The 27,645-nt window shown below is 43.5% G+C and overlaps 1 protein-coding gene across 12 annotated transcripts in view; it reads left to right on the forward strand.

The window, feature by feature from the left end:
- Window positions 1-27,645, forward strand: part of macf1a (microtubule actin crosslinking factor 1a) — a 281,499-nt gene that overhangs the window by 77,595 nt on the left and 176,259 nt on the right. The window contains exon 1 of one of the 12 annotated variants that reach the window (XM_083925589.1): window positions 59-124. The exons of the other annotated variants lie outside the window; for them this stretch is intronic. Within the exon in view, the coding sequence (XP_083781715.1) occupies window positions 70-124 (55 nt within the window). The 5' untranslated portion in view covers window positions 59-69. Of the gene's footprint in view, window positions 1-58; window positions 125-27,645 lie in introns of those variants that run through there. 12 annotated transcript variants of the gene reach the window in all.

The following is a 27,645-nucleotide window of genomic DNA, read 5'->3' on the forward strand; positions in this document are numbered from 1 at the left end:
TTAGTTATTTCTCTCTTTTAATTTCTCTGCCCCCTCCCTCTCTTCCTCTCTTCTTCCCGGGAGGGAGGGATGAGCTCCACGGCTGCGTACAGGCAGTTCCTCCAGGATCTGGAGGAGAAAAGAGGTCGGTGTTCCCTTAAACCTTGTCACCTGTCATTAACCAGTAGTTGTTAAGCCTGTTACACTGATCAAAACAACAACTTGATGTTTTTATCGGTGTTTTTAGGAGCTATAGTGTGTTATAATGCTGGATCTTGTCTTTTATGGTCTCTGTTGGGATTGACTGTGGAGGTGATGTCAGGAGAGTGACATGTTGCACGTGTGAATCGCTCACCACGCCTGTGAATCAGCGTAAACCAAACCGTGGGTTGGGCCTTCGGACAGGTGTCGTACCTGCTTTTCAGGGACGCTTGTGCAACAAGATAAATGTTGGAAATGTTCTCTCACTCACTCAACTTTTATTACACTTAAAAAATACAATGTGAGGTGTTCCTCGAGCGTGTGCGTGTCACATTCACGACTCGGCTTTTCTGTCACTTACATTAAGGTGAACTTCATGTATGTGTGTGTGTGTGTCTGTTTACACACCCCAGATAAGATGTGGGTCAGTAGAAGGACGAACGGAGCCGCCTCTTTTCCATATTCGTTAACAACACCGGCGTCTGCCATCACCCTGAATGAGGTTTAAACACACTTTGGTCATCATGGACATTAATCTGTCGGCTCTTAAACTCTCAATGAGCTTCAACGGCTAATTGTCAAACGTGCTAATGGTTTGTAGAGGCGTTTTATCGCGGTGTTAATGTGTTTGCTTTGTGTCATGGACGACACTTGATCCTAGTAGACAATGGCAAGAAATCGGACGTGTGCGTGAAACCCGAAGAGAGGCGACGGCAGCAGGATGGTCTGTTGAGGTGTCAGGTGACGTTCAGGAGCAGGCAGGGATGCTTCGCTCCAGCAGCTGTTATCAGAGCGGTTAGCCGAGCGTAGCACAAACCAGACGAGAGGCCTTTTCCCTGGCCATGGTCAAGTTCCCCTAGACGTATTACATTTCTTAAAACGTATTTGACTGTTTGCTGTTGATGCAGGCCGGATTCAACACGACTTCTTGGCTTCAGACGGACTGAAACTAGAGTTAAACCCTTGGAATGTAAAGGAGATTAACGCTCGGTGTAAGACTACGTTTACGCTGTTGGATGGTTCCACAATATACATCTTTGTCCTTTTATGATTTTTATAGAGTGTGAGTGAATTGAAACACAGGACTTTTCATTTCTGAGGGTGAAACTTATCAATTGCCTGATGATGAACGTAGGAGTGATGGTCGAAGTTTACCACACTTCCCAGCCGACTCTGTCCATGTGGTGTTTGCTCCACTTTCTCACAACAGGATTCTCCTTTACTATTAATCCATAGATGGTTTTTCTCAATGAATCGACGGATTGTTTTGTCTATAAAATGTTAGAAAAAGCGTAAAAAATGTCCAGTGTTGTTGTTCAGCTCCTCAAAGTCGAAGGTGATGTCTTTAAACGTATGGTTTGGTCAGTCCAAACCCACAGATGTTCAGTTTCTTATGATATTAAACAGAGAAAAGCAGGAAACCTCGATATTTGAGAGGCTTAAAACTGCAAACTGTAAATCCACTGTTTCCTCCGTGTGCACTGTCCTTCCATAGCCGTCTTTTTTATCACAAGGACAACGATAAGTCAGTCTAAAGCAACAGCATCTTTTCTTTTCACTCCACCGCAACTGGGGCTCGATCGTCGTAATTGTCAGTTATTAAATGTGGATCAGTGTTTCCCAAAGATAGAAACCAGAAAACATTTTCTCTAAAAAAAGAAAAAGACTCAAAATCAAAACATTTGGAGATTCATTTAATAGTTCAAAAGGAATGTATTAATACATACAGTCTGTACGTTCATACAGTTTAGATGTGCTTTAGAAGGGGCGACTGTGGCTCAGTGGAAGAGTGGGTCGTCCCCCATTCACCTCCCCCGGTCCACATGTCGAAGTGTCCTTGGGCAAGACACTGAACCCTGAATTGCTCCCTGTGCTGTGCATGGGTGTGTGAATGTGGTGTGAATGGTTACATTAGATGGTCTGTAGATGTCCACTGCCATCAGTGTGAATGTCTGTGTGAATGTGTGAATGTAACAAGAAGTGTGTAAGCGCCTTGAGTAGTCAGAAGACTAGAAAGGTGCTGTATAGGTACACGTCCATTTACCATGTGCGGTGATGCAGGAGGCTCCTCACTGAACCTCTGTGCGTCTGCAGTCAGCTGTCTCCTTTCACCCCCAACAACTGCTGCATCATTTGGTCTTAGTTTCGTAGCACCGCCTGCTCTTCACCTACATTCTCCGACAAATAGGTTTACTATAAATGGGAAGTGGACACTCACTGTTTTTCGTCTATCCTCCAACAATACTATTCTCTCCATCATTTAGGGCCTCTGAGAAACCTCTACAGCCGTTCTGTTAAGGCTATATTCAAATTCCACGCCGTCCCCCTCTTCGCCTTTTGTCTTGTATTATGGCCTTGGCCACACCTGCTGCTACTTGTGGTGTGGTGATATTGTGTGTGTGTGTATGTTGCACAGCCCCCTCCTGTCCCCCAACAGCTGCTGCGTCTGAGGCCTTACGGCCGGGTTACAATCACCTACAATCTCCTTTAACCCCTTAAATTACACTTGAGGTTAAACTTCTTAAGCACTTTAAAAGCCGGTGGGGAAATGTAACCGACACAAATGTAATTCATTTATCACTGGATAGCATGAGCTCACGCATAAAGTCATGTGCAAACACATTAAGCCACTTCTAAAGTGTAACATTAGCAAATTTGAACCTATTAACTCTCCTATAATGTGTCGTTTAAAGAGTCGTAATGAGGTTTCTGTACACACGTTTTTATCTCCAGCTGTAGTTCTGGATCACAACACTTCAGAGCAAACTTCTAATGGCACCTCCGACTCTAATGTTGTCCTGCTGTTGATGCTGCTAAGTCTTCCGACCACCCATGGGGGCTGCAGCCGCTCTGCCATCTGCATCCACTCACGTCTCCCCCTCCACAGGCTTAACCTCAGCGAGGGGCCCTGCAGCGACCTGGTTCACTTTTGAAAGGAAACAAGTGCACCTCTCTGTGCCGCCCATTCTTTCAGATTACGTTTATCTGCTGTCACCTGCCACATGGAAGACGGATGGTCCGACGAACAGCTGTGTGACAGAGAGGAGGTGTATGAATGGGTGTGAGGTCGTCTGAGGAGTTTGTTTAAGGCGTCGGAGCTGTCAGCTTCTTTTCTTATCTCTCGTGAGGGACTCTCTCTACCTGTTCACTGCGGTCACATGACGTGCGCTGCGAGCTCTCAGGCTCCATTCATGTCGGACATGTTTACCTGCGCGTCTTTTCCTTTTTTTCCTTCTCTCTCTTGAGTTTTCTGTTTACTTTTGTACCTCTGTTGGAGCACGCCTGTGTCAATGCCCCCTGTGCTAACAGCAGGGTTGAACCAACAACTCGACTTTCATAAGCCGCGACATTTAACGACCACCGGGAAGTGAATCCAACAACTTGTGTTATTATTATTATTATTATTATTATTATTATTCAAGTCACTTTTTTCTTAATTTATAATCATGTGAAAAAGGTATGACATGATATCAGATAAATTCATAGATATAAGGCAGAGGATATAAAATATATCGCATCAGAAAGAAGAGAAAAATAAATAAATACGCAAAGAAATGGATAAAGATACAGTAACAGTGTAAATCTCCTTTTTCAGTTCTATATCACTCAAATTGAATAAGGTTTTATTGTCGACTGTTGGTCTGACAAAAAAATATATATTTGATGGATCATGGATTCTTGGATATTATTTTTTACAATCGTCCAACTTTTCACAGATTAAACAATTGTAATTATTAAAAATGTATCTTTAAATTAATTCCCTAGTGACTCCCTCTGTTGTTTCTGTTCTTTGACTTCATGAATGGAGAAGAAGGTGTGTGTGTGTGTGTGTGTGTGTGTGTGTGTGTGTGTGTCTGTGTGTGCGTGACAGTGAGTAATCCATTAAGGAGGTGTATATGAGTTCCCCTCGCTGCTTATAGCCACTGAAACAACGCCCAGCTGTGAATCATTCCTCCTGCATTTACTCATTTTAGCAACTCTTATTGGATGACATATTCAGATAGATGAACTGTAAAAATGTTAAAATATCCTTGTTCTCTGTATCTAACCTGTACTAACACACTAACATCCTGACACTTACTCTTCTCTTACACTTTATTCTTGTGTTAGGTTAAAATGTTTTTGTATAATTGCACTGTCGTTATTTGCTGCTCTGTGTGCCCTGAATTGCCCCCCGGGGACAAATAAAGTTTTTTGAATTGAATTGAATTGAATTGAATTAAATAAAAAAATCTAAAATATGGTTCTGTGTATATATTTTGAATTTAATGTGATTGCTGCCAGAACCTTTAACAAAACAAACAAACAAACAAACTATCAAAATATCTTAAATAGAATCTACACCATCAAAATGAAAAGAGCGAAACTTGGAGAAGCGGCTTGTCGCTAACTTAGAAAGTAGGCTGACGTGTTTTATGTGCAGGACCAAAATAATACTTGTGTATCTTTTTCCTTCCATAATGGTGAATAATAAATTCGCTCATTAATAATCACGAAAACTGTATGAAAAACTCATAGAATCAAACATAAACCAGTTTGAGGCTGTTTGAGGCACCTTACATTTGTGTAATGTGTAGAAAAGTTAAAGCCCTAATTGGCGGTCTTGTTGCGATGGTCCCATAGACTGTATAAAAAATGGACGTAGCCTCTCTGTTGAGGTCCGTTCTCTCAACTTGATTCAATCGTCCTCGCCTACGGGAGTCGCCATCTTGTCAGACTTTGACTCCGCCTCATTTCCTCTGACCAAAAAAGGGCATGTATATGACGTTGGGTGGGGGGGGGGGGGGGGCGTCCATCTGACTGACGTATACCTCCGAGGAGAAGCGCCCCTAACTTTAACCTCCATTAAAATAAAAACTAGTCTTGTACAAAAAACCACCTTAGTGTTGTCATGGAGATATGACCTAAACATACAGACTAGAGTGTTTTTTTTGTCCCAGGCCTTAAACAGGTTTAATGATGCTGTGAAAACGGCCTGTTTAACATGGGGGTCAATGAGAAACTGCTCTATTATGAAACCTGCCCCTAGTGGACACTCAGAGAACTGCAGTTTTTGGCACTTCCTGTTTGGATCAACCAGGAAGTCGCTGTGGTGAGGGCTTGGCTGGTCCAGATACAATTTTCCTTCCTCTCTCGTTGCTATTTTGGTAAACGTCAAACACAGTCAGATTCAAGTTAGCCAACAACACACTGGCAATGTTTCCTGTTAAGAATGTAATTCAGGGCAGACGTGCGGTTCTGTTGACCAAAATGGAGTTTGACAGTGGAGTTGAGGGTATTTGAGTCCAGCCTGGAGCGTCTGCCATGCTGTGCAGACGGTAGTGGACCGAACCCTCAGTGGGTCCCGTACAGCAGGCCTTTGTTTCCAGGCGCTCACCTCAGCTGCTCCCAGGCCCAGAAAACGGTACAACCAGTAAGCTGCCGTGTGTGGCTCAGTTTATACTAATCCACTCATGTGAGCGGCCTTTTGACTTTGTTGTAACCCCAACATTAACTCCATTGTTGTCTGTGCCGTCATGAGTTTGTCATGGGTGGACACTCGTTTAAGAATTGGATTAACTTGGATTACTATATTACACCTTATTTTCCTTCGACTTCGCCTTTGATGCAAAACATCTCGAGGTTTGAAAACATGTTTTTCAAACTGTCTGATGTGATTACAGTGAAGCATGTGGTGCCATGCTGCAAAAATTACCTTAATGAGAGGGATGTGCCGAGGCGTGTGTGTGTGTGTGTGTGTGTTTCTAGGGAGGGGACGAGGGTTAGGGACTAAGTGTGTGAAGTAATGACCCTGTTTGGATGGTAGGGGCACCTGTAAGACAGGGTGGGACCACAGTGGGTAGATGAACCCGGTGTGTGACGGCGTGTAAGTGACGAAAGGTTCATTTGGGTCACTTGGCCTTGACTTCTCTCAATCTCCCCGCCGACATTTTAATCCACTCGACTTACGCAGCCAAGCGACAATCCTTCACAACAAACTGTTACACAATGACACAAGGCTCCACACACCAGCATGTGCATTCATACACTCATGATTTAGTAGTGTCACCACTGATTTGACAATTGAATTCAGTCCCTGATTTGATTGAATTTTGATTTGATTAGTGTAGTTTCAAGTAATACCAGTTTGGCTGTGCTCTGAAAGAGTGTGTCAGAGAACTAATGCTGTAAATTGTGCAAGGAATACTGCCCCGTTATTAAAAATATTAATGTTTACAGTAAGACTTAACCCCAAAAATGCTTCCTCCTTCATGTCTAAAAATGGCGTTTTCCCTCGCGCCAAAATATACTCTCACTGTGGTGCCCCTTTAGCCCCTTTAGCGACGTGTAAACATGACTTTGTTGGTACCAATTGAAATCTAGGTTGGCTAGTGTCATTTGATACAAATATCTTCACTCTGGCTTTAAATCAAAGCCTTCTGCAGGCTCTTAAAATATCGATCTCAGAATTTTATGAATTAATATTGTAATATTTTAGAAAATGCATTTTTTAAAACCCAAATCTCTCTCCTTCTCTTGCACAGACACAACAATATTCTTCTTTTAGGTCTGACGTTTGTCTGTAGCTGCACGTTATTTTCGTTAATCAATCCGTCAGTTATTTCTGTTGTTGATCATTTACACTATAAAATAACAGATTTCCAGAGTCCTCAGCGAAGGATTGAAATGGCATTTTTTTGTTTGACCAACAGTTCAAAAAACATCCAGTTGACTATGATAGACATGTTTACCATTTGTGTTTGATGAATAATCATTTTGAGCGATTAGTCAGCTCCTTTTTCTGCCCTAGTTTGATGCGTACACACATGAGGAATACACAAAGTCACTGTCGACCATTTTCACGATTAATCAAGTATTTGTTTGGTCTTTAAAATCGTGAAAAATGCCGATTATTGTTTCCCAAAAAGAAAGATAATGTCATCCAATGTCTCGTTGATTAATTTAATAGTTGACAACTAATTGATGTATTGCTGAACCGTTGCGGCTCCACTCGATGGACTGCAGATTTCACCTGAGGCGTGAACGAGCCGATTCCCAACATCCTCCTGAATCAGCCGTCGGAGCTGAACTGTCGGTCTGCGGTTTCCATTTCCTGAGTTCCATCTCTGTTACAGCATCAGAATCTGAATCCATTGTAAAACCACAACCACCCTAAATAGTCACAAAACACTCAAATCTGACTTCTCCCACCATCTGAAACAACTCAGTGGTTTGTGTGGATACTCTGTTGGCTGCACTCTTTATTTTATCTGAAGCTGTGTATGCTGGAAAAACATTATCTCAACTTTAATACTTCAATTACCAATAATGGCTTTAGCGGACTCTGGAGGTGAAACCACTGGACCCGGACAAAGGCTCCAAAATAACCGTCTGAGTCAGCTTTTGAACGCCGTCAGCTGGAGACTGTGTTTCTGGGACTTTGTGTTTGTGGTCGGGTATAGTTTGGGGTGTCCAAGTGTCTTTAATGCTGTTGTTTTATTAATTATTAGGTAAGTGGGTTGAACTTTTGACAGTTTTAAACGTGTGGGATTTTTACTTCCCTCTCGGTGAAAGAGCTGCACTTTGAAACCACTAATTGCGTCACCGAAACACCAAAATCTCTGCAGCCTGAAGTTGTGTCTGAGTCAGTGGGAGGTAAGAAGCGTTGAGCTCCAAAGTGAAATCACAGATTTGTAACAAAGTGCTTACAGATGTACCGGAGAGATCAGGCCCCGTTAGCGTTTGATCCTGACCCGACCGTACCTCTCGCTGCCCCTTCAACTCTGAGAGCCAGCTGATGCAGATAATTAGTTCTGACTGGTGCTGAAAGAACAAAGTGTTACTTAACAAACCAGTCGTGGCTTTGCATTGCTTTGTGTCGCAGGCAGTGAAAGTTGCCCGTCTGAGCTTCAAAGCCCGTTGATCAGGTTACATAAACGTCTGGAGGCTGTTTGTTTCCGCGTTAATATGAGATCGGCTTGGCTGCCGCAGCCCGACTTTGGAGGAGCTACTGTAACAGCCTGGAATGATTTAACCACAGGTGCATTTAAACACTCACCTACTGTTATCATTAGAGCCCGTCTACTCAAATATGCACTACTGTTACTGTGTCTGTCTGTGTGGACAGGAGTTTAGGTAACACAAGTTGTGTTTCCATTCAATGCAAACTTCTGTTGTTGCAAAAAAAGAAATGAACTAGGTTTGTTACGATCAGCTGGTTTGGAGCGAATAAACTCAGCTATAGTGTAGATCGGTCAGAAGTTAGCGCTTTAGGCTAGGCCTTCAGGAACATGGGTGATTGTTCTTTCAGGTCAGCAAGTGTTGTCCATGTTTAATGCTGTCTGGAGATGAAGACAAGTTATGGGAATATCTGAGAAGACGTCGACAGCAGGAACAGCTGATCAGTCAGGAGTTAAATGTTCACTACATCACAGTAAATCTGGAAAAGGCGTTTCCATATTCCATTTAGCACAAGACCGGGCTCCGTACATGCTTCTCTAATGCGATACTTGTGTGTGCATTACAAAAATGTGAATGGAAACACAAGTAATGGCGCCATCTCCTCAATTTTTGCATGCCCACTGTCGCTTTGTGCATTCAACAGGCGCCCAAAAACCCCCAACAACAATGGTGGACTACTGGTTTTATAAGGTGATGCTTAGCAGTCACATTTCTAAAAATATGTTAAATGTATAGGTATCAAATATGTATGAATGAAGAACAATTAGCTACTATTGTTTGTTTCCAAAAGGGAGAAATATCAGTTGTCAAAAATACTGTATTTGGGAGGAGGCCTCGGGGAAGACCCAGGACCAGGTGGAGAGATTAGATCTCCACACATGCCTGGGAACGCCTCAGGATCCCCCAGTTAGAGCTGGTTAATGTGGCCCGGGAAAGGGAAGTTTGGGGTCCCCTGCTAGAGCTGCTGCCCCCGTGACCCGACCCCGGATAAGAGGCTGAAGATGAGATGAAAAATACTGTATTTGTGTACGTGTAGACAGGAGCTAAGACTGTGGTGCAGTTGTGTCACTGCAGCATTACAACATAATCACAGTGGGACTAACCTAGTACAGTAAAGATGGAGCAGATAGAAAAGACAGCATAATTAAGCCGCCATCTTTATTCGGCATTCTGTGTCACACCCTCAGCAACCTCCCTGCAGAGACAGTTTATCGTCTCACATCGGAGCAGCGGCCCGGCCCGCTCTAATAAGGCAGTGTCGTGGACATTAGGTTTGACTTAATCGTCTAAATACCTTGGCAGGTTTGATGACCACATGGGGGAGATGAGGCCGAACCTTTACGGCACTAAAGCACAACGGCCCATTTAAGAAGAAGCAATAATAAATCCAGTCATCCCATAATATCCATTAAACGGTAGCATATCGTGCGCCTGATGTGCCGCTCTTTTTGAGATAGCTTCCAGAAGATGTGACCCCGAATGGCAAATGGAGAAATCCATCTGAATGAATGAAGCCACTCAAGCTAATAAGTTGGTTTTTACAGCGGCTGAGTAAAGATATATTTAGAAGAGAATTAGAGGAGTAGTGTTTGACGAAAGAGAGACTAAAGCACACACACATTTCAGATTCTGCCTGTTTTCTTTCATCATGAAAATCTCCTGTAAGCTTGTGACACAGGAACCTTAAAGTGACGACTCTTCTTCATTGAATATGAACCAGTTGGGTCTCACAGCTGCTGTTAAATCATTGTTTTTTGTCTTTTACTGACATGAGTTGTTGTAAATGATGTCACATTCAGCTGTTGGGTTGTGCATCTGTGTACATCTCTACTGCTTTTGAAGCAAAGACTTGAGAAATGACTTGCGATGTGATAAATACTTTAACCTTTAGAGCAGGGGTGTCAAACTGATCCAGTAAAGGGCCGAGTGGCTGCAGGTTTTCATTCCAACCAATCAAGAACACACCTGACTCGACTTACTCAATCACCTGAACTGACTTCACACAGTTGATTTGTTGGACCAGGTGTGTTTTTGATTGGTTGGAGTGAAAACCTGCAGCCACACGGCCCTTTACTGGATCACTTTGACAACCTTGCTTTAGAGGGAAGCTCTGTGTAGATTACAGGCGGGTTGGAGGCCGAACACCGAGGCCTCAGTTTCTTTTTTTACAGTTCTCATTGTAGATGTTTTGAAATTCTGGGTCACCCTGCTGCCCGATGTCACAAACACACTCTCATGTTTCCAGTAGCCGTCACCCAGATGTGTTGAGTATGATAAGCGCTCTCTCGTCTTTATCAGCATCACGGCAGCGGGGGTGCGGCCTCGCCGTTGCCTCTCTGGCAGAGTGTTTACTGTCACGTGTGTGTAAACCTGTGGAAGTGTATTTGTGACACCAGATCTTTAACCTTAAAGACCCCCTCGAAGCCCCTGGATGCTGCTGGCAGGGCTGTAGCGCCCTCCAAAGGGCTGCATTTTGCAGTCTTCACGTCAAAAGAAATGATTAAGATGCAGCACAAAGACAAATCTTTCAAGTGTGTCTTTCGAGACGTCGAGTGTTTTATTTCATCCACGTGTGAACATTTTGTTAACACCTCTCTCCCACCACCTTACACGCACTTTCATGTATCTTTGACACCCTTAACCGCAGCCCTCTCCCTGCACTGACAAGGCTATAATCACACAGGATCGAGTACAGCTTGTGCTTGTAATTACTGCGCGCGTGTGTCGATGGGAACTGTGACTGCAGGGTGTAGGCGAGGGAACAAGGAGAGGAGGAGCAGAGGGAAGAGAAGATTGGAGGGAAATTAGCTCAGCATCACACACACACACGCACACGCACACACACACACACACACAGAACCAATTTGTGTTTGTCCCTGTCAACGTTCCCTTGAGTGAAACACTGAACCTGAAATCTAAAGTTCAAATCAAATTAACTTAAATTTAAAATGGCGTCAGGCGGCTCTAAATTCCTCGGTATTGAAAATATAAAAAAAATGGCTCCTTGTCTTGACCGCAGATGTCTGACACACAAGATCACAACTTTCCCACTTTAGTAGAGATTAATAAAACAAGATCAAACATGTTAATTGGAGAGCTTTAGAGGTGCTGGTAGGAAGATTTTATTACCTTAAGATAGATCTCGGCTAGCTGTTTCCCCCTGTTTCCAGGCTTTATGCTATGCTAAGCTAAGCTAAGCTAACTGGACGCTGTCTGTAGCTTCACATTTAACTGGACATGAGAGTGGTGTCGGTCTTCTCATCTCACTCTCTGTAAGAAAGCGAATAAGCACACTGCCCTAACAAAAAAAAGTTGAAAACTGGACTGACAAGTTCGCTCATCCTGTCAGTAAACACCCAATTTAAAGTCATTACATTTCATGATTATGGCGTATTTGCACAGTGCAGACGTGATGGGATGCAAAAGGAAGAATGCACCTTTGTTTACCAAGCCTCCATCGACACCTCCTCCTTTGACCCATCGCTCATTGAAAGCTCGAAATCCCCCTGAGCAGAGCTGCGATGGGGAACTTAAAGGTCGAGGCCCAACAGAGAGTGGTTTAAAATGTCACAGCACTCCTGCACCACAGAGTCTCAGGCGGTGCTTCTCAGTTTGAGTGGTGTTGGGTATCAGAAAAACTCCAGCTCCAGGTCCATCCTGTTCCACTGAAGGAATTAAGATGATCTCTGCACCGGTCGTGAATGGAAAATTCATTAACTCTCCAACCTGGAGTTAATAAGGTTTAAGGTTTCCTGCTGCCAAATAGGATTTTGGACCTGGTTGTTAAGTTCCTCTCCCTTTCCTGATTAAGACGCTTTAGGGAAATGTTGCTTAGTTCAGCGATTCTTTTGTGGGCAGTCATTTTGTTTAGATTATTTTCATGATTTCTTTTCCCTGAGTGAACGGGGACGCGCTTGCATTGATTTGGCTCGGCTCTCTGCAGGAATAGGTCCTTTGTCCTCTTCCACTGCGGCTCTTTCCCCACTTCCCTGACCTGAATGCTATTGTTTTATCAGCCTTTATCACACCAGCTACATAATCTGGGGCCAGCTCTCATCTGTTATCCAGACTCTCAGAGTGCAATTAGGGCTCCGCATTTATATAACATTCACATGGTGTTGCTTGAGTTTGTGAGTGCATGCAGGTGTGTCTCAGTCTGACCCTTAATGCAAGTCAGCAGTGCAAGTGACAAAGTTTACTGACCTCCACATCCTATTATGATCCAGTGCAGCTGTAATACTGCAGAGAACTACTGAATTTGAGGAACATAAGAAGGTGTTTTGCCAAACTTTGTTAACATGTTCCTTCATTTAATCAGCAAATTGTATTGGGGTTAATGTTATGAACGCACGTCCAGTGATTTATAGCTGTACAAGCTCAGTCATGTGCTTGGTGAGACTCACTTTTCCTTGTCTAAACAGTGTGTCGTGTTAATGATTCATGACTTCTGAATTGGGAACGGGCGGTGGAATAGATGAGTGTCTATTTTTAGCCATCTTGAATCAGAGTTCAGATCCCGGGCCCAGGACAAATGACGGAGGTCTGAGGACCAAAAATGTTTTGATTCCCATTGGCGTTGTTTTAAATGGACATTTGCCAACAACTTTTATAAGAAATCACTCTTTAAATCATTCATCTATCTGCTCCTGCAGCAATAGAAATGTGTGTTTTCTCTGACACTTAAGAACAAGAGTTTTGACTTAGCGTGCTGGATTGGGACAATATCTCATTTATAGTGTGTGAAAGCTTATCAAGCTATTTAAACAAGCTGAGTATCCATCCGTGTTATCTCAGGAGCATTACTCGGCTCATCTGCCAACTCATCAAGCAGAGTGAGATCCAGTTTAAATGATTTTGTTCCTCAAATTATGTTTTGATAGAAGAAAAAATGGTTCTTTAGTCGTCAAAATATTGAGCCAGTACCCAGAGATGTAGTTTATTCAATAAGATATACTGGATATTATAGCAAGTCCTGTAATTTAAAGGCATGTATGGAAAGTTTGTCATGAAAGTTTAGAAAAAAGCTTCATGTTTTCAACGTTACAGATATGTTTGAATTCAAATATACTCCCTGAAAAATGCTTGATTTAAAACATAATGATAAGATATATGACATAATATGTATGTCATATATCTTAAAAGGCACAACATACCTTAAAAATAAATGTATATTAATAAAATTGGTGGGTACGGCTCTCACATCCATGAAAATCTGGTCAAATTGCCAATTTACTGCTGTTATCAAGAAAGGTATGTCTTCAGGCAGGACAAAGAGAGAGATGGGGGAGAGTGGAGTGATCATTTTACTCTAAGGGATGAGTGATTTTCCTGTTATCTACTAATCTTCAATTACTCGATATCCAGAACAATTTTGGCCTCAATCAAGTGATCCAGTGAAGCAGAGTTAAGTGTTTCATCCACACATCACTGATGTAAACAAAAATCTTTTAATATTTGAAAAAAGACTTCGAAAGGCTGGAATTTTACACTTTAGGTACCTTGAAAGTGCTTGAAAAGTGCTTAAATTTTACTCTTAAGAAGACGTATATGGTATTAATCTCAGTAATAGGTTATATGGGGGAGCTGATTGACGCCAAATGGAGTTACGATGCATTAACGCGTCTGATATTGCTTCGAAAATACAACCATTCAAAGAGTATTTAATTACAGTAACGTATGCTTTGATTCATAGATGTTTGATTCATGATTCACACATTCTGGATCCCGTTGTGTGCAGATGTGTGCAGATGTGTGCCCATCAGCGCCCACAGAATAACAAACACTACGGGGGCTCAGAACGCCTCTGGTGTCTCTTTTGAAGCGTATTGTGTGTGAGGCTGTGCTGGGCTCTCCTGCTGTCGTCGGCTGCTTCCTGTTTACTTCCTGTTGTCTCCAGACTGGGTCAGACCCCGCAGGCTCCACCTTGAAGAGCTACATGGGAAATGTAGTGTTATCTCGGAGTGATAACGAGGCGAGGCGGCGGCTCTGAAGGCCGTAAATTCCCACACTGTCAGTGTTGAGAGGACTGCCTGGAAGAATTTAAACTGCCGTCTTTGATTTTGGCCTTCAGCTTTATTTCCAAGGTAGAAGGGGTTTTACTTGAATTTATTTTTAGCGCTTTTGAAGTTGGAGAAACCCGCTGTGGTGCTGCGAGGGCGGCATCAACACAGGGATTTCTCTTCATCCTGTGTTTGTGTGTTTAGATATGGACGAGCTCAGATAATCTCAACAGGGTTTACATAGGCTGTGTGTGTAGAGGGTGGGGGTATGGAGCAAGCCTTTGTTTGTGGTCGTTTGTGTGGATAGAGGTATATGAATTACGCCTGTGTGCATCTATGCTGTGTAATGGTCGAGTGTTTGTGACCGACTCCTTCCTTCAATCTTGTTGTGTATTTTAAAGGTGTTGTCCGTGTTTATTGAAGGCCAGTTGTCCACCAGCAGTTATACGTTGTTGAAGCCCAGAGGGTCGAAGCCAGCAGTCGATAGGAGCACGGACAGTTAGCGCGGATAAAACATCCTTCAGCCCATCAATGAAGACTCTCTCAGCACTCTCTTGTATTGAGTCAGGTCGATGCTGTGAACACAAATTACTGCACGTTAACTGAAAAACAATACACATTGAGCTGCAGTCAAAAGCCAACTTGATATTATTAATAGCGTCAAATCATAGAAAAACTTATCTCCGGACCGTAGTGAGAAGGTCTGGACCGACAAGTCCCCCATGAGCAAACTGCAAGTAGGTGAAAAACTAAACGGTAACCTTTGAACCTTTGACGGTGAAAACACATTCCTTATTTTCAGTTTCATAAGAAAAAAAATTACATTTCAGAAGGTAAAATCAGTCATTTTTTACTTAAAGTCCCATTTTTTTGATCATATTCACTGAAGCCGACTCTATGCTCAGATAGAAAAACATAAATAATCCGGTTTCAGAAAAAATGCGCCTCTATGTGCACGTAGAGCCGGTTTGTTTTGCAAAAATCGTCCGCGCCCGTGTCATCCTGTCCACCCATCGCAGTTCACAGTTCGTGCACACGCCACAGGTCCCCCCTCCTCACTCCCATGTGTTACAATATCACAGACACAACGCCTCAAGCTAGGGATACGCTAAATGATGTTAACAGTTGCTATCTATGAGTGAGTTAGCCAGCCTACCTCCATGTAGCGTGTACTCCATGCTGTTTATTGATGAGAAAGGATATTGACGAGCACTCGATTGGAGATTGCGGAGCGGCGCGGAGGAGCTCAGTGGTAGAGGGGGAGGGGCGTGAGAGTTGTAAACATTCATAATTTGAGTCAACGCGATCTGACAGACTTGCCGACCGCAGCTTTAAAGAACTTACTTTACTAATAATTTGTTTATCAAACTTGTTATATAAATAAATAGATAGAAGTTCCATGTAAATACATGAATTATTGTGGTAAGTGGAGGATTATAACCAATTATCGTGCCCAAAATGACACAAAACTATAAAAAACTGTACTCAAATTCTAATAAACTGGGGTAATAGAAATAACTGCAGTTGTTAGGTGTGGCGTCGATAGTTATCGTCCAGGTGTGTGTGGATTATGTTGTTTGATGTGTTCATTTCTTTCCCCACAAAAGTCTCTCGTCCTCTCTTCTGTTGTTCCCACACTCACACCTTTACTCTCTGTTACGTCTGTTACGTAGCTCTTTACCAAAACCCCACTTTTCCACAACAATGTTCAAACGCCGGTCTTGAACTCATCTCCCTATGAGCTCGTTAAAAAAGGATTAATGTCCCTTTTTGTATCCAGACTAAGTCATTACATACCTGACTCTCTGTGCAATGTGGAGGAATTAACCCCGCCATTGATCATTTTCCAAGCCGTTGTGAACGTCGAGCACAATTCACATCCCTGCCGCCTCCGGTGCTAACTGAGATGAACTCATTCATTCATCACAGTGAAGAGAGCTGCGGTCTGTGTATGTGCATGTGTGTTTGTGCGTGATTACGCAGTGTGAACCCGATGAAAAGGTCTTTGCAGAGCAACACAGGGCCATTAGTGAGAGGGGAAGAGAAGATGTACGATCGCTCCTCCCCTCCTCTTGTTTCACGGTCGGTCTTGGTGGTCTCTGGCTTTACCTCGTCCGTAACTGATACACACAGATACACACACATACAAAACCTACACACACGAGCCGTCGGACCCATAAAACAAAATAGGAAAGTCCTCCATGGGTGAGAGGGAGGTTATTTTAATAGTTCTTCCAGGCTACTTGATACATTTAACAAGCTGTTGTCGGGACAGTTTTACCACCAAAACCATTAAGACATCAAATAGGATCTGAGGCAGATTTGCTAAAACACATTTATTGGAGGGAATACAGATTGAGATTTACAGTGAAAAGGCTTTACAGTACAGTAAATGTCACTACTTGTGCAAAAAACATTAACCGTAAAAAAAGAGTTGTTGCACAAGCACGAGGGCTGCAACAAAGTAGTCATTAATTATAGTTTTCTTTATATAATTTAGTCTATTAGATGCTAGAAAACAGTAAAAAATAATAGTTTTTTCCCAAAGAAATGTACAAATTGTCCAGCCAGCAGTCCAAATCCAAAATGTCCAAAGATTGCAAAGATATAAAATAGAGATAAATGGAGATAAAGGAGGCCTCAGTCGCGACTCGAGACCTTTACCAGACTGAATGTAGACATTGACGTCACGTCGTCCTCTGACGGCCTGATAATTACAGCTTTTTCAGGAGCTGGAGGGTCAAGTGCCCCAATGAAAGACCGGAGGAAGAGATGGTGTGCCGAGGACCAAGAGGGAGGGTCCTAATTGAGAGGTGTCCATGGTAACAAGAACAGCTGGGGTTAAAATTGAGGGCTGGTTACCGTGGTTATGTGTTCGGGTCCCCTGTATTTGTGTACACTCTTCACATTCTTTGCCCCCGCCCCATTCATTCCCTCACTTTTTGTCTTTCCGTCTTTTCCCATCCCCTGACCTCATCGTCTAAGTGTTTTTCTTCTTCTTCCTCTTCATCTTCGTCTCTCTCTCTCACGACCCTATAGATGTCTTGTTCTTTCTCCCCAGGGCTCCCACAAACACACCTCCTCCTCACCCTCTTTAACGCCTCTCATTCACTCCCTGCTCCGCACATGTGTAGCTAAGCTAGGCGCTAACGCAGCCGGGGTTTGAGGGCAGACAGAAGTTGTTGCCGCTTTGATCCGGACGGAAATATCTCAGCAAACACCGGAGAGACTAGCGTGAAGATTCGTACAGACTTTCATGGTTTCTAGAGGTTGAAGACGCCTGACTTTGGTGATCCCCGCACTTTTCATCTAGTGTTACCTCGGACTGTCAAAATGGACCAAAGACACTTAGTTTGAATATTTTCAACAAACCATTTTTGCACATTATGTCTGAGCTCATGTTTCGTTTGCTCTGGCAGATATGTCCGGCCCCTTTCCCATTCAGACAGATTTCCAGCATCTATATTTTGACGAGCCAATCACAACAGTTTATCTCATGTGGGGCGGGTTTGAGACGATGACTGACAGGAGCGTCATTCTTGCATGTGTATTGTTTGTGTTTAAAGCTGTGGCTCTTATCACTCGACCTCCCCTGGAGCCAGGCTACAAACCGATACAACGGGAGACGTAACTAACGTACTTGTACAGGTATATTGATATAAACAGAAACATGTCTTTTAAAACATCTATATACCTACACATTATAAAATAAAAGAATAAAATGATGTCCTATATTGAGCTAGAAACCAAACCAGGAAGGAAGAACATGTGTAAGGGTGCACTCACACTGTCCTTCCGCACCGCGCCCCTTGCTTTAGGGTACTTGTCCCCCCCTCCCTCTCCCCCCACGCCCCAGGCCCGTATGTACTCACACTACCTGGGCCTTGCGCAAATGCTTCTTGCCTGTCTATACGTCATCACGCCGTAACAATTCACACGCATTGATTGACGTCATCGCGATGCGTCGCTTTGTTTCCAAATCTTTCCATAGACCTCTGAGTTTTTGTGCGTCTTGTCGACTGTTTTTGAATCTTTTCATCGACCAAATCTGCAGTAAACACTCCACCTCCGCATCACACCAACGAGAACCTTTCGCCGCCATTGATGTTGTCCGCGCATGGTCCCTCCTTCTTTTTTCTATGTCCGAACAGGCGCACATAAATGACGTCAGAACCGTCGTAGGCCTCATGCTCGTGCTCGTACACGTGCAAACGGGCTCTACAAAAGCCCACCTCTCTCAGGCGGGCCGTGGCCGCAGTTATGCGTGGAGCGGGTGCACTCACACTGCTCAAACGCACTTGGCTTTAGCTGAAAAACCGGTTTTGGCCCGGTGTGGAAGGACAGTGTGAGTGCGCCCTAACTCTTGGAAGTGACCCGTCACAGTGGAAACTCCGTGTTTGGAGTTCACTTCCTCGTTTTTCCCTCGTCGTCACTCCTCGCTGACGTGGTTTTATTATTTCTTTCACTTTCGTCCGTCTGTCAGCCTCCCATTTATCTCCTGTTTGTGTTCCTCTTGGACTTTGATCTTTAATCTGTCCTTATCTAACCCCCTTTAACCCATTCACTCACTCCGTAAAGACTCCTTTAACCCCACTTTTCTTTCCTTTAGCGTTTTCTGGCTCCGTGTCGATTTATCTCAATAAAAATAAAAGTGTATTCTTTTATTATCTCTATTTATTTCTGCCCCTTTGTTCTTCCCTCCCCTGCTCATTAACCTGAGATTAACTGAGGCCCTAAAACCCAAAGAGTTTGGAGCAAGCCTCTCTTTTTCTCACGGGGTCATAAATCCATCGCTATTTCTCCTTCCTTCTCTCTAACTCCGTCCCCTCCCTCCTTTCCCACCATCCATCCACGCGGGGCTCCTCTCTGTGCCATTCTGGGTGACAGCTCTTACACTCTTCTTCTTCTTCTTCTTCTATTCTCTGTCTTTGGACGTTTTCACACATGAACCCAGGACAATGTGAGGAGAGTCGGGTCTGAACACGTCGCACACAGCAGTAAATTATCTGTGTCAAATGCGTTTTCACTTTCTGCAAATACTCTGTTTAGTTTAAGTGAAGGGTGGAGCCTGGGTGGAGTCAGCCCTCCGCTAGAAGTTCATGTACATCTGTCTTCTTCTTCTTCTTCTTCTTCTTCTTCTTCTTCTTCTTCTTCTTCTTCTTCTTCTTCTTGTTCTTCTTCTTCTTCTTCTTCTTGTTCTTCTTCTTCTTCTTCTTCTTGTTCTTCTTCTTCTTCTTCTTCTTCTTCTTCTTGTTCTTGTTCTTGTTCTTCTTCTTGTTGTTCTTCTTCTTCTTCTACTTCTTGTTGTTCTTCTTGTTCTTGTTCCTCCTGTTCTTCTTCTTGTTGTTCTTATTCTTCTTCTTCTTGTTCTTGTTGTTCTTCTTGTTGTTCTTGTTCTTCTTCTTCTTCTTCTTGTTCTTGTTCTTGTTGTTCTTCTTCTTCTTGTTCTTGTTGTTCTTCTTGTTGTTCTTGTTCTTGTTCTTCTTCTTCTTGTTCTTGTTCTTGTTGTTCTTCTTCTTCTTGTTCTTCATCTTCTTCTTGTTCTTGTTCTTCTTCTTCTTCTTCTTCTCCTCCTTCTCCTTCTCCTCTTCTTCTTCCTCTTCCTCCTTCCTCTTCTTCTTCACTGTTGGAGGTTTGTTTTCTTCCGTGTTGGTTGTACTGTCATAGAAAGGTCCTGACATGAGAACACGCCCAATAACTGCACCGTTCTCTTTATACATCCATAATTTTAGGGACGGCCTTTATACTAGCGAGCTGGGAGGGTAAACTGTTCGACACCCGGTCCGACAAACTCAAAAACGTGTGTGTGTGTGTGTGTGTGTGTGTGTGTGTGTGTGTGAGGGGCTCTGTGCGTTTGTTGTAATTCTGTGTGTGCAAAAGAACCAAATTGAAGCAGTGATTTCAGAGTGACGACTGGCATCTACAATCTGTGTGATAAGATTAGCTTGGTGACCTGCTGACCCTGATGTCAACACATACACACACACACACACACACACACACACACACACACACACACACACACACACACATATGCACTCAACCCTGAGCCTTGCCCTTTACCCTGAGGAGCGCTCTGACCTGGCAGTTAAAGCTCTGGAGGTCAACATCACTGTTTTCTCGCTGCTCATGAGCCTGATGGCTGAGAATGAGGCAGAAACACAGTCGGGTCACAGAGGTCAAACCAAACTAAAGTCCAGCATCCATGAGAGATTAGGATCATCTCTTTAACAACATATCTTCTTCCTATTTTTCTGCGATCCTGTATGAACGACAAATGAAAAGTATTGAGTATTGTTAAGAATTTTAGAGCATAATGAACATATCGTGCACAGATCAGGAGCTTAAACGTCGTCCAGATGACGTACATATTGTTGTAATGTAGTTCGCTCGCTGTTTTTTCTTAACTTTGTGTTATAAGCCTGTGAATGTTCTCATTCGTCCAGGTCGTCGTTATCCCCAAAGCAATTTCAGTCAAAAACAACTGGACTGGTTATTTGTCTAGGAAGACGTTTCACCTCTCATCCAAGAGGCTTCATCAGTTCATGTACGCATCTGACCAGGCTGGGACTGGACCAGGACCAGGCTGGGACTGGTCCAACTAGCTGGTGTGGAGATCCAGGTATTTAACCTCTCACAAGGCCGATGATGTCACTGACAGTCTGACGGTCAGTGACATCATCGTTGTTTTTGACTGAAATTGCTTTGCGGTTAACTTTGTGTTAGAAACATTGTCATCGCTTACCTGCTATAAATCACGTTTCAGATCGTGACGTTAAACATTCATCACTCTCGTCACAATCTATATGCAAAAAATCTATTTTTCTAAAGTCACTGTTAAGTAGCACCCAGAGCGCTTAAAGCTTACGGCTATTTTTGTGCTGTTATAGCTTTTATCGCAAAGAAGACATTTGAATACCAAATGTTATATTCTACGATAATCTATTTTTGGCTCCAGAGGGAAAAGAGCGATAACTGTTCAAGTCTTTGTTCTTTCCTTTGTCGTTAAGAAGGGTGAGACAAAGGACAGGGGTAATTGGGCTTTGTTTCCTGAAAACAAAAGCTCTGCCAGTGCCGTGTTCTCGGGTGTGTAGGCTCAGAAACCTCTTCCTCTCAGCCAAGTGATTTGATTTAGCAACGCAGGAATCCAGGCTTCCAGAAGCAGAGTTGCTGCCTTGACCTTTTTTCGACTCTGCAGCAGCAGCAGCAGCAGCAGCAGCAGCAGCAGCAGCAGCAGCAGCAGCAGCAGCAGCAGCAGCAGCAGCAGAACTATGACCCAGTTTGACTCTGAAAAGTTTGAATGCACTTCCCTGAAAAGTCTCCTGGTTTCTGTCATTTCCTGAAACACCAGCTAGAGAAGCGCTTACATCACAGGAATGCAAATGTGGCTCACACAGTCAACGTGTGTGTAATGAACACAGATTAGAGCTGTTGTTGGAGGACGGGAGCTTTTACAGGGATAAATGTCGAAGCAGCGGCTCTAAGCTGACCTGCAGTCCGTCTCCAGATGGGTCAGCTTCCTGCTCTTCTTCTCTCTTCTACGCTGACAGTAATTCTCTGGCACCCCTGTGTTTTGTGTGTCCGTGTCAACTCCTGTTAATCCGTCTTTGTTAGTTTATTCAGGGGCCACACTCGTCCTCTGTCTCTCCTGTTTCATCCTCCTCTCGTCTAATCTCTTAATGGTATCTCGGGGGTATCGTTGTGTCTCTCTCTCTCTCTCTCTCTCTCTCTCTCTCTCTCTCTCTCTCTCTCTCTCTGTGTGTGTCCCTCTCACTCTCTCTCTCTCTCTCTCTCTCTCTCTCTCTCTCTCTCTCTCTCCCCCTCTCTCTCTGTGTGTGTGTCTCTCTCTCTCTCTCTCTCTCCTTCTCTCTCTCTCTCACTCTCTCCCCCTCTCTCTCTGTGTGTCTCTCTCTCTCTCCCTCTCTCTCTCTGTGTGTGTGTCTCTCTCTCTCTCTCTCTCTCTCTCTCTGTGTGTGTGTGTGTGTGTCTCTCTCTCTCTGTCTCTCTCTCTCTCTCTCTGTGTGTGTGTCTCTCTCTCTGTCTCTCTCTCTCTCTCTCTCTCTGTGTGTGTGTGTGTGTCTCTCTCTCTCTCTCTCCTTCCCTCCCTCTCTCTCTGTGTCTCTCTCTGTCTCTCTCTCTCTCTCTCTCTCTGTGTGTGTGTGTGTGTGTCTCTCTCTCTCTCTCTCTCTCTCTCTCTCCTTCCCTCTCTCTCTCTCTGTGTGTGTGTCTCTCTCTCTCTCTCTCTCTCTCTCTCTCTCTCTCTCTCTCTCTCTCTCTCTCTCCTTCCCTCTCTCTCTCTCTCTCTGTGTCTCTCTCTCTCCCTCTCCCTCCCTCTCCCTCCCTCTCCCTCTCTCTCTGTATGTCTGATGAGTCCTGGCTCTGTTCTTGTCTGCTCTTTGGAACGGGACTAGCGATCCGCTCAGTCCCCCCGTCAAAACACAACTTACTAAACTGTCAGCAGTAACAGAACAGGGAGACTTTGATGTGTTCATCCCACAGCAGGTGACAGTGGACGTGGTGTTCTCTGCCAAACTCACTCACTTCTCATTGCCCCGAATGACTTTAACCATTATGACGGCTGATTATTGAAGGTGTGAGCTGCAATGAAAGCAGATTGTGCACTGACTTCTCTCTGGTCAGAAGGCTGCTCTCCTTAACAAATTACTGTATTAAAAAATGTTATCCATTATAATGTATTTCATTGTAAACCACTAGAAATGAACGCTCAGAAAATAAACAGTAAATAAAATACATGGCTAAATAAACATCATGTTCAGTTTCAGTCGATTGCTGACTATTTAAATAAAGAATAAATAAAGAATAAATAAAGAATAAAATACATAAATACACTGTACTGTATGTCCCGTAATAGTCAAGTGCTGACTATTTAAGTAAACAATAAATGGGAAATAAAATACATAATTAAAGTGTACTGTTTGTTCAGTTTCAGTCAAGTGCTGACTATTTAAATAAGGAATAAAATACATAGTTAAAATGTACCGTATGTTCAGTATCAGTCAGTTTCGACTATTTAAATAAAGAATAAATAAAGAATAAAATGAATAAATAAACTGTACTGTATGTCCCGTAATAGTCAATTGCTGACTATTTAAATAAAGAATAAAACAAGAATAAAATACAGTCCCAGTCTGAGGTAGATTGCTGATGTGCGTTTGACCCAGTGATGCCAAATCCGTCTGTCTGGAGAGAGCTACACTGCGTTTGTGTGTGTAAATATTTAACAGACTACGTGCTCATCTGGTACTGAACATTTAAGTTTGGGTTTATTATTATTCCTCATTTTACTGACCACTCATAACACCAGTGAACTGACGCAGACTTAAACAAAGTTAGACTTTTAGCAGAGTCCAGAGAAAAGATAAATAAAAGAGTAGTTAACCTGAGACTAAGCCTCCGTCTGGAGTTTCAAGCTGCATAAAAATGCTGCAACACTGGAGGTGAACTGAATGTGCTTCACTGTAACTGGACCCAGTCTGCCCCCTAACTGCAGAGTGGGATACTGCAGGGGAGAGTTCAGTGTCTCCAACTTTCCCTGCAGACTATCAACTATTTCTCATTGCACTGCAAACAGAAAGAAAACTCTGTCACTTTAGAAAACATTTCAGTGTGTAGTTCAGTGGCTGAGCACCGAGGCAGCCAGGTGCGTCACTGTACTGAGTGTACTGTATTTACCTCCTCTCATCTACATCCATCCTTTCCCCTGGATGTGTTGTACTTATGTCTGAAACCTCCTGTTACTGTTCATTTGAAGGGCTCAGCACCAGAATCAGGACTCTGTCAGGGATCAGGCCCCTCGTTCGGCCGGCTCATTTCCAAGACAGGAAGTGTTTCTGTGGCATTTCACCGACGGAGAGGTCAGAAGTCCCGCAGCTGCTGCAGAGGAACAGTGTGGGAGGCTGGCAGGCAGTATTGATGTGTCACGGTCACACCACATGCAGCTGTGTGGCGACCAGAGTCTCAGAATAGCTGTTTTATTCCTATACAAGAGGACTGAGTTACAGCATTACAGCAGCTCTTAAAGGGACAGTTCAGATCTTTTGAAGAGAGGTGGTATGAGGTACTTATCCATAGTCAGTGTGACGGTCAGCACACCTACGTGGAAGCTAAGGAGTGCTAAGTGCTGCTGTGCACGGGGGCGGCAGCTAAACCTATTTTAACCCCCACAAAGATGTATTTCAGTTGAAATTTAAGCTATATTTAGCATATTCTTCTCTTTCCTCCAGTTTCCACAGAAGTTTCCTCTCTATTTCTTTGTTATGATGCAAATATGACGGACATCTGCGGAGCGTAGGGCTGCTTACTCAGAGCTGCTTTGCATTGGTAGAAGCCGGAGGTGAATGAGTTCAGTCCGGCAGATGGGGCTTCGTCAGAGGACGCAAAGGGAGCGAGAGAGCAGACAGCCGCCCTCGGTTTGATTTTAACCGTGGACATGAAAGTCCAAGGTCACAGGATTCATCACTGATGTGCTTTTCCTCATCCTCCCTTCTGCCCTTCAGCCACATGTTTTCTTTTTTCCTGTTTCCTCCTGCAGCCGGCACCTTACACAGCAGGGACGCTGCGTAGCCTCTCAGTAGAGCTGAGTATTTTGGGAAACCCTGTTTAACGCATCAGTGTTTAATTTTGTCTCAACACAAACAGACAAATGCAGACTCCTTATACAGTCTGAAATTGGCAGACAGAAATTATTTAAATCAGGAAATATCTGATCAAAGTAATCAAGAGTAAGAAGCTGATCAAGCTTTCAGGACCAGCTTTGATTCTCTACAGTTTTCAGTACCGTATTTTCCGCACTATAAGGCGAAACCTAAAAACCTTCAAATGTCTCAACAGTGCTCCTTATAATCCGGTGCTCCTTATATATGGACCAATATTGAGCCACGACAGGTCTCCAACTACGGTGAGCAGCCGCCGACTCTATTTTCCCCCGTAGAAGAAGTAACGCGCGGTGCATGTTGAGATATACGACTGCGTGAAGCGTGCCGTTTCATTTCCATGTGTGTGTTTGTGTAAAGAGCCCAAAATGGCTCCTGTTAAGAGACACGCTTACGACGCAGAGTTTCAACTCAAGGCCATTAGTCACGCAGTAGAACACGGGAATAGAGCATCAGCCAGAGAGTTTAACATGAACAGATCAATGGTGCAGAAGTGGAGGAAGCAACAAGACGACCTGCGCCAAGTAAAGAAGACTAAACAGAGTTTAGAGGGAACAGAGCGAGACGGCTGCAGCTGGAGGAAAAACTCCAACAGTGGGTTGTTGAACAGAGAGCAGCAAGTAGAAGAGTCCGTACAATCACTGTTCGACTGAAGGCAACAGCGCTAGCACGAAACTTAGCATCAATGGATTTAGAGGCGGTCCTTAACGTAACCCCAGCCTCGACTGTAGCGTCTGTTCTATGTGCCTTATAATGTGGTGCGCCTTATATATGAATAAAGTTTCAAAATAAGACATTCATTGAAGGTGCGCCTTATAATGTGGTGCGCCTTATAGTGCGGAAAATACGGTACTTGGTGTTTGCTACCGACACACTTTGTTTGGCACTTTGGCTCCAAAGAACAATCATTTTCATAATTAATAAATCTCAGGGTTATTTTCATATAATAACATTGGAAAACATTTTTTAAAATGCCTATTACTGTTTCCTAGAGTCCGAGGTGATCTCATCAGACCGACCCGTGTGTATAGGCAGGGAAAAGCAACAGCTTCTGGAGCCGTCATATGTTTGGCTTTTTTGCTCAGGTTAAACGTTTAATAGTTGAGCATTCATTTTCTTTTTCTGGTGAAATAACGTGAAAAAAGACATTCATAAACAAACAAACAGGTCAGACATACAGACAAAAACGTTGAGCACTTATGATGCTCTTTAACGCTGGTGCTGCTGTGCCAACACCAACGTAAAGTTCCAGCGACATCTTTGAAGTTTATTTGAATAAAAGTGTCTCATGTTCTGACACCAGACACTATTCTTTTGTTTTATTTGGAAGAGAAAAGGAAAATAATGACAGACAGTTTATGGTTTTATGATCATATACTGTTCCCATTTCTGCAGCTTGTTAGTCTGTTGTTTGTTCAGCCTGTAGTTTATATTTCCATTTGCTGATACAGTTTATGGCTTTGGTGTGTGTGTGTGTGTGTGTGTGTGTGTGTGTGTGTGTGTGTGTGTGTGTGTGTGTGTGTGTGTGTGTGTGTGTGTGTGTGTGTGTGTGTGTGTGTGTGTGTGTGTGTGTGTGTGTGTGTGTGTGTGTGTGTGTGTGTGTGTGTGTGTGTGTGTGTGTGTGTGTGTGTGTGTGTGTGTGTGTGTGTGTGTGTGTGTGTGTGTGTGTGTGTGTCAGGGTGACCTTGCTGGTGTCTATGTAAAGGATGCTGACTGGGAGGATTGAGCTGAACTGGGGGAGGGAGACAAACATGAGAGCAAATACACTAGACGTGCAGAATCATTTCATCTCTCTGGTCAGTTAGGTGAAATATCTGTGGTTCAGTGTTCAGCATCAGATGAACTATATTATAGTGAAAGCAGAGACGTACTGAGACGCCACACATCAGTCACAAAAGGCTGTGTGTGTGTGTGTGTGTGTGTGTAGCAGTGAGTGTGAGATCTCTGTGATATCTGAATGAAAAGGTTCATTCACTCCCCAGTACAAACAGCCGATACAGCACCGAGCCTTTCAATAGTCCTGTAGTTTCACTCTCTGTCTCCGTTGTTGATGCTTTCCACACTCTCATCATCCTATTTCTTTTTCTTCTTTCTCTCCATCTTTCTTTTTCTCTTCCCCCTTCTCTCGAGCGTATACTGTCGTCTGACATCATCCCCAGGCTTTGTGTGTGTGTGTGTGTGTGTGTGTGTGTGTGTGGATAAAGTTCCCAGACGCAGCATTTTCTGCAGAGAGGATGTCAGATTGGACCTCTGACCTCTTGACCCTGAAATAGACACACACACACACGCACACACACACGCACACGCGCACACACACACATCCACAACAGCCTTTAATTCAGCCAGTGTACCACGTGAGAGGAAGTGATTACCTTAAAATATGAATGTTTTGTGTCGTTGAAGGTGTAAAAGCGAAGGAACGTCTTTTAAATTTCATTAATTCAGTGCAGCTTATCTGAGCTCGCTGTCAGTGTGTGTGTAAAGTGTGTATAGTATGTCGAGAGATGTGAAAATGTGCGCTGAAACAAGGAGTTTTGTGTGCACATGGGTGATGAAACACAGTTATAAAGGAAATGAAGAGTATAGCAGTTGTTATAGCAAGTACAGTGGATAGCTTGTGCTTCTTTTTGAGGAATGTGGTCGAGCTGCAGTGAAGTTAATAAGTGATAGTGTTAAATACAGTTTAACAGAATGATGTCACTGCTGTCAGAGATTGGTGGTTCTTAGGGGTTAAATGTGACACTGGTCTCGCTGTCAGCGGTTTGAGTGTTAAGTCTCGCAGCCCGACACACACACACACACACACACACATGTTGGTCTCTTCTGCCCCACAGTGGCAGCATCACACCCTA

This window comes from Echiichthys vipera (genome assembly GCF_963691815.1).
Source record: "Echiichthys vipera genome assembly, chromosome: 13".
Lineage (NCBI taxonomy): Eukaryota > Metazoa > Chordata > Actinopteri > Perciformes > Trachinidae > Echiichthys > Echiichthys vipera.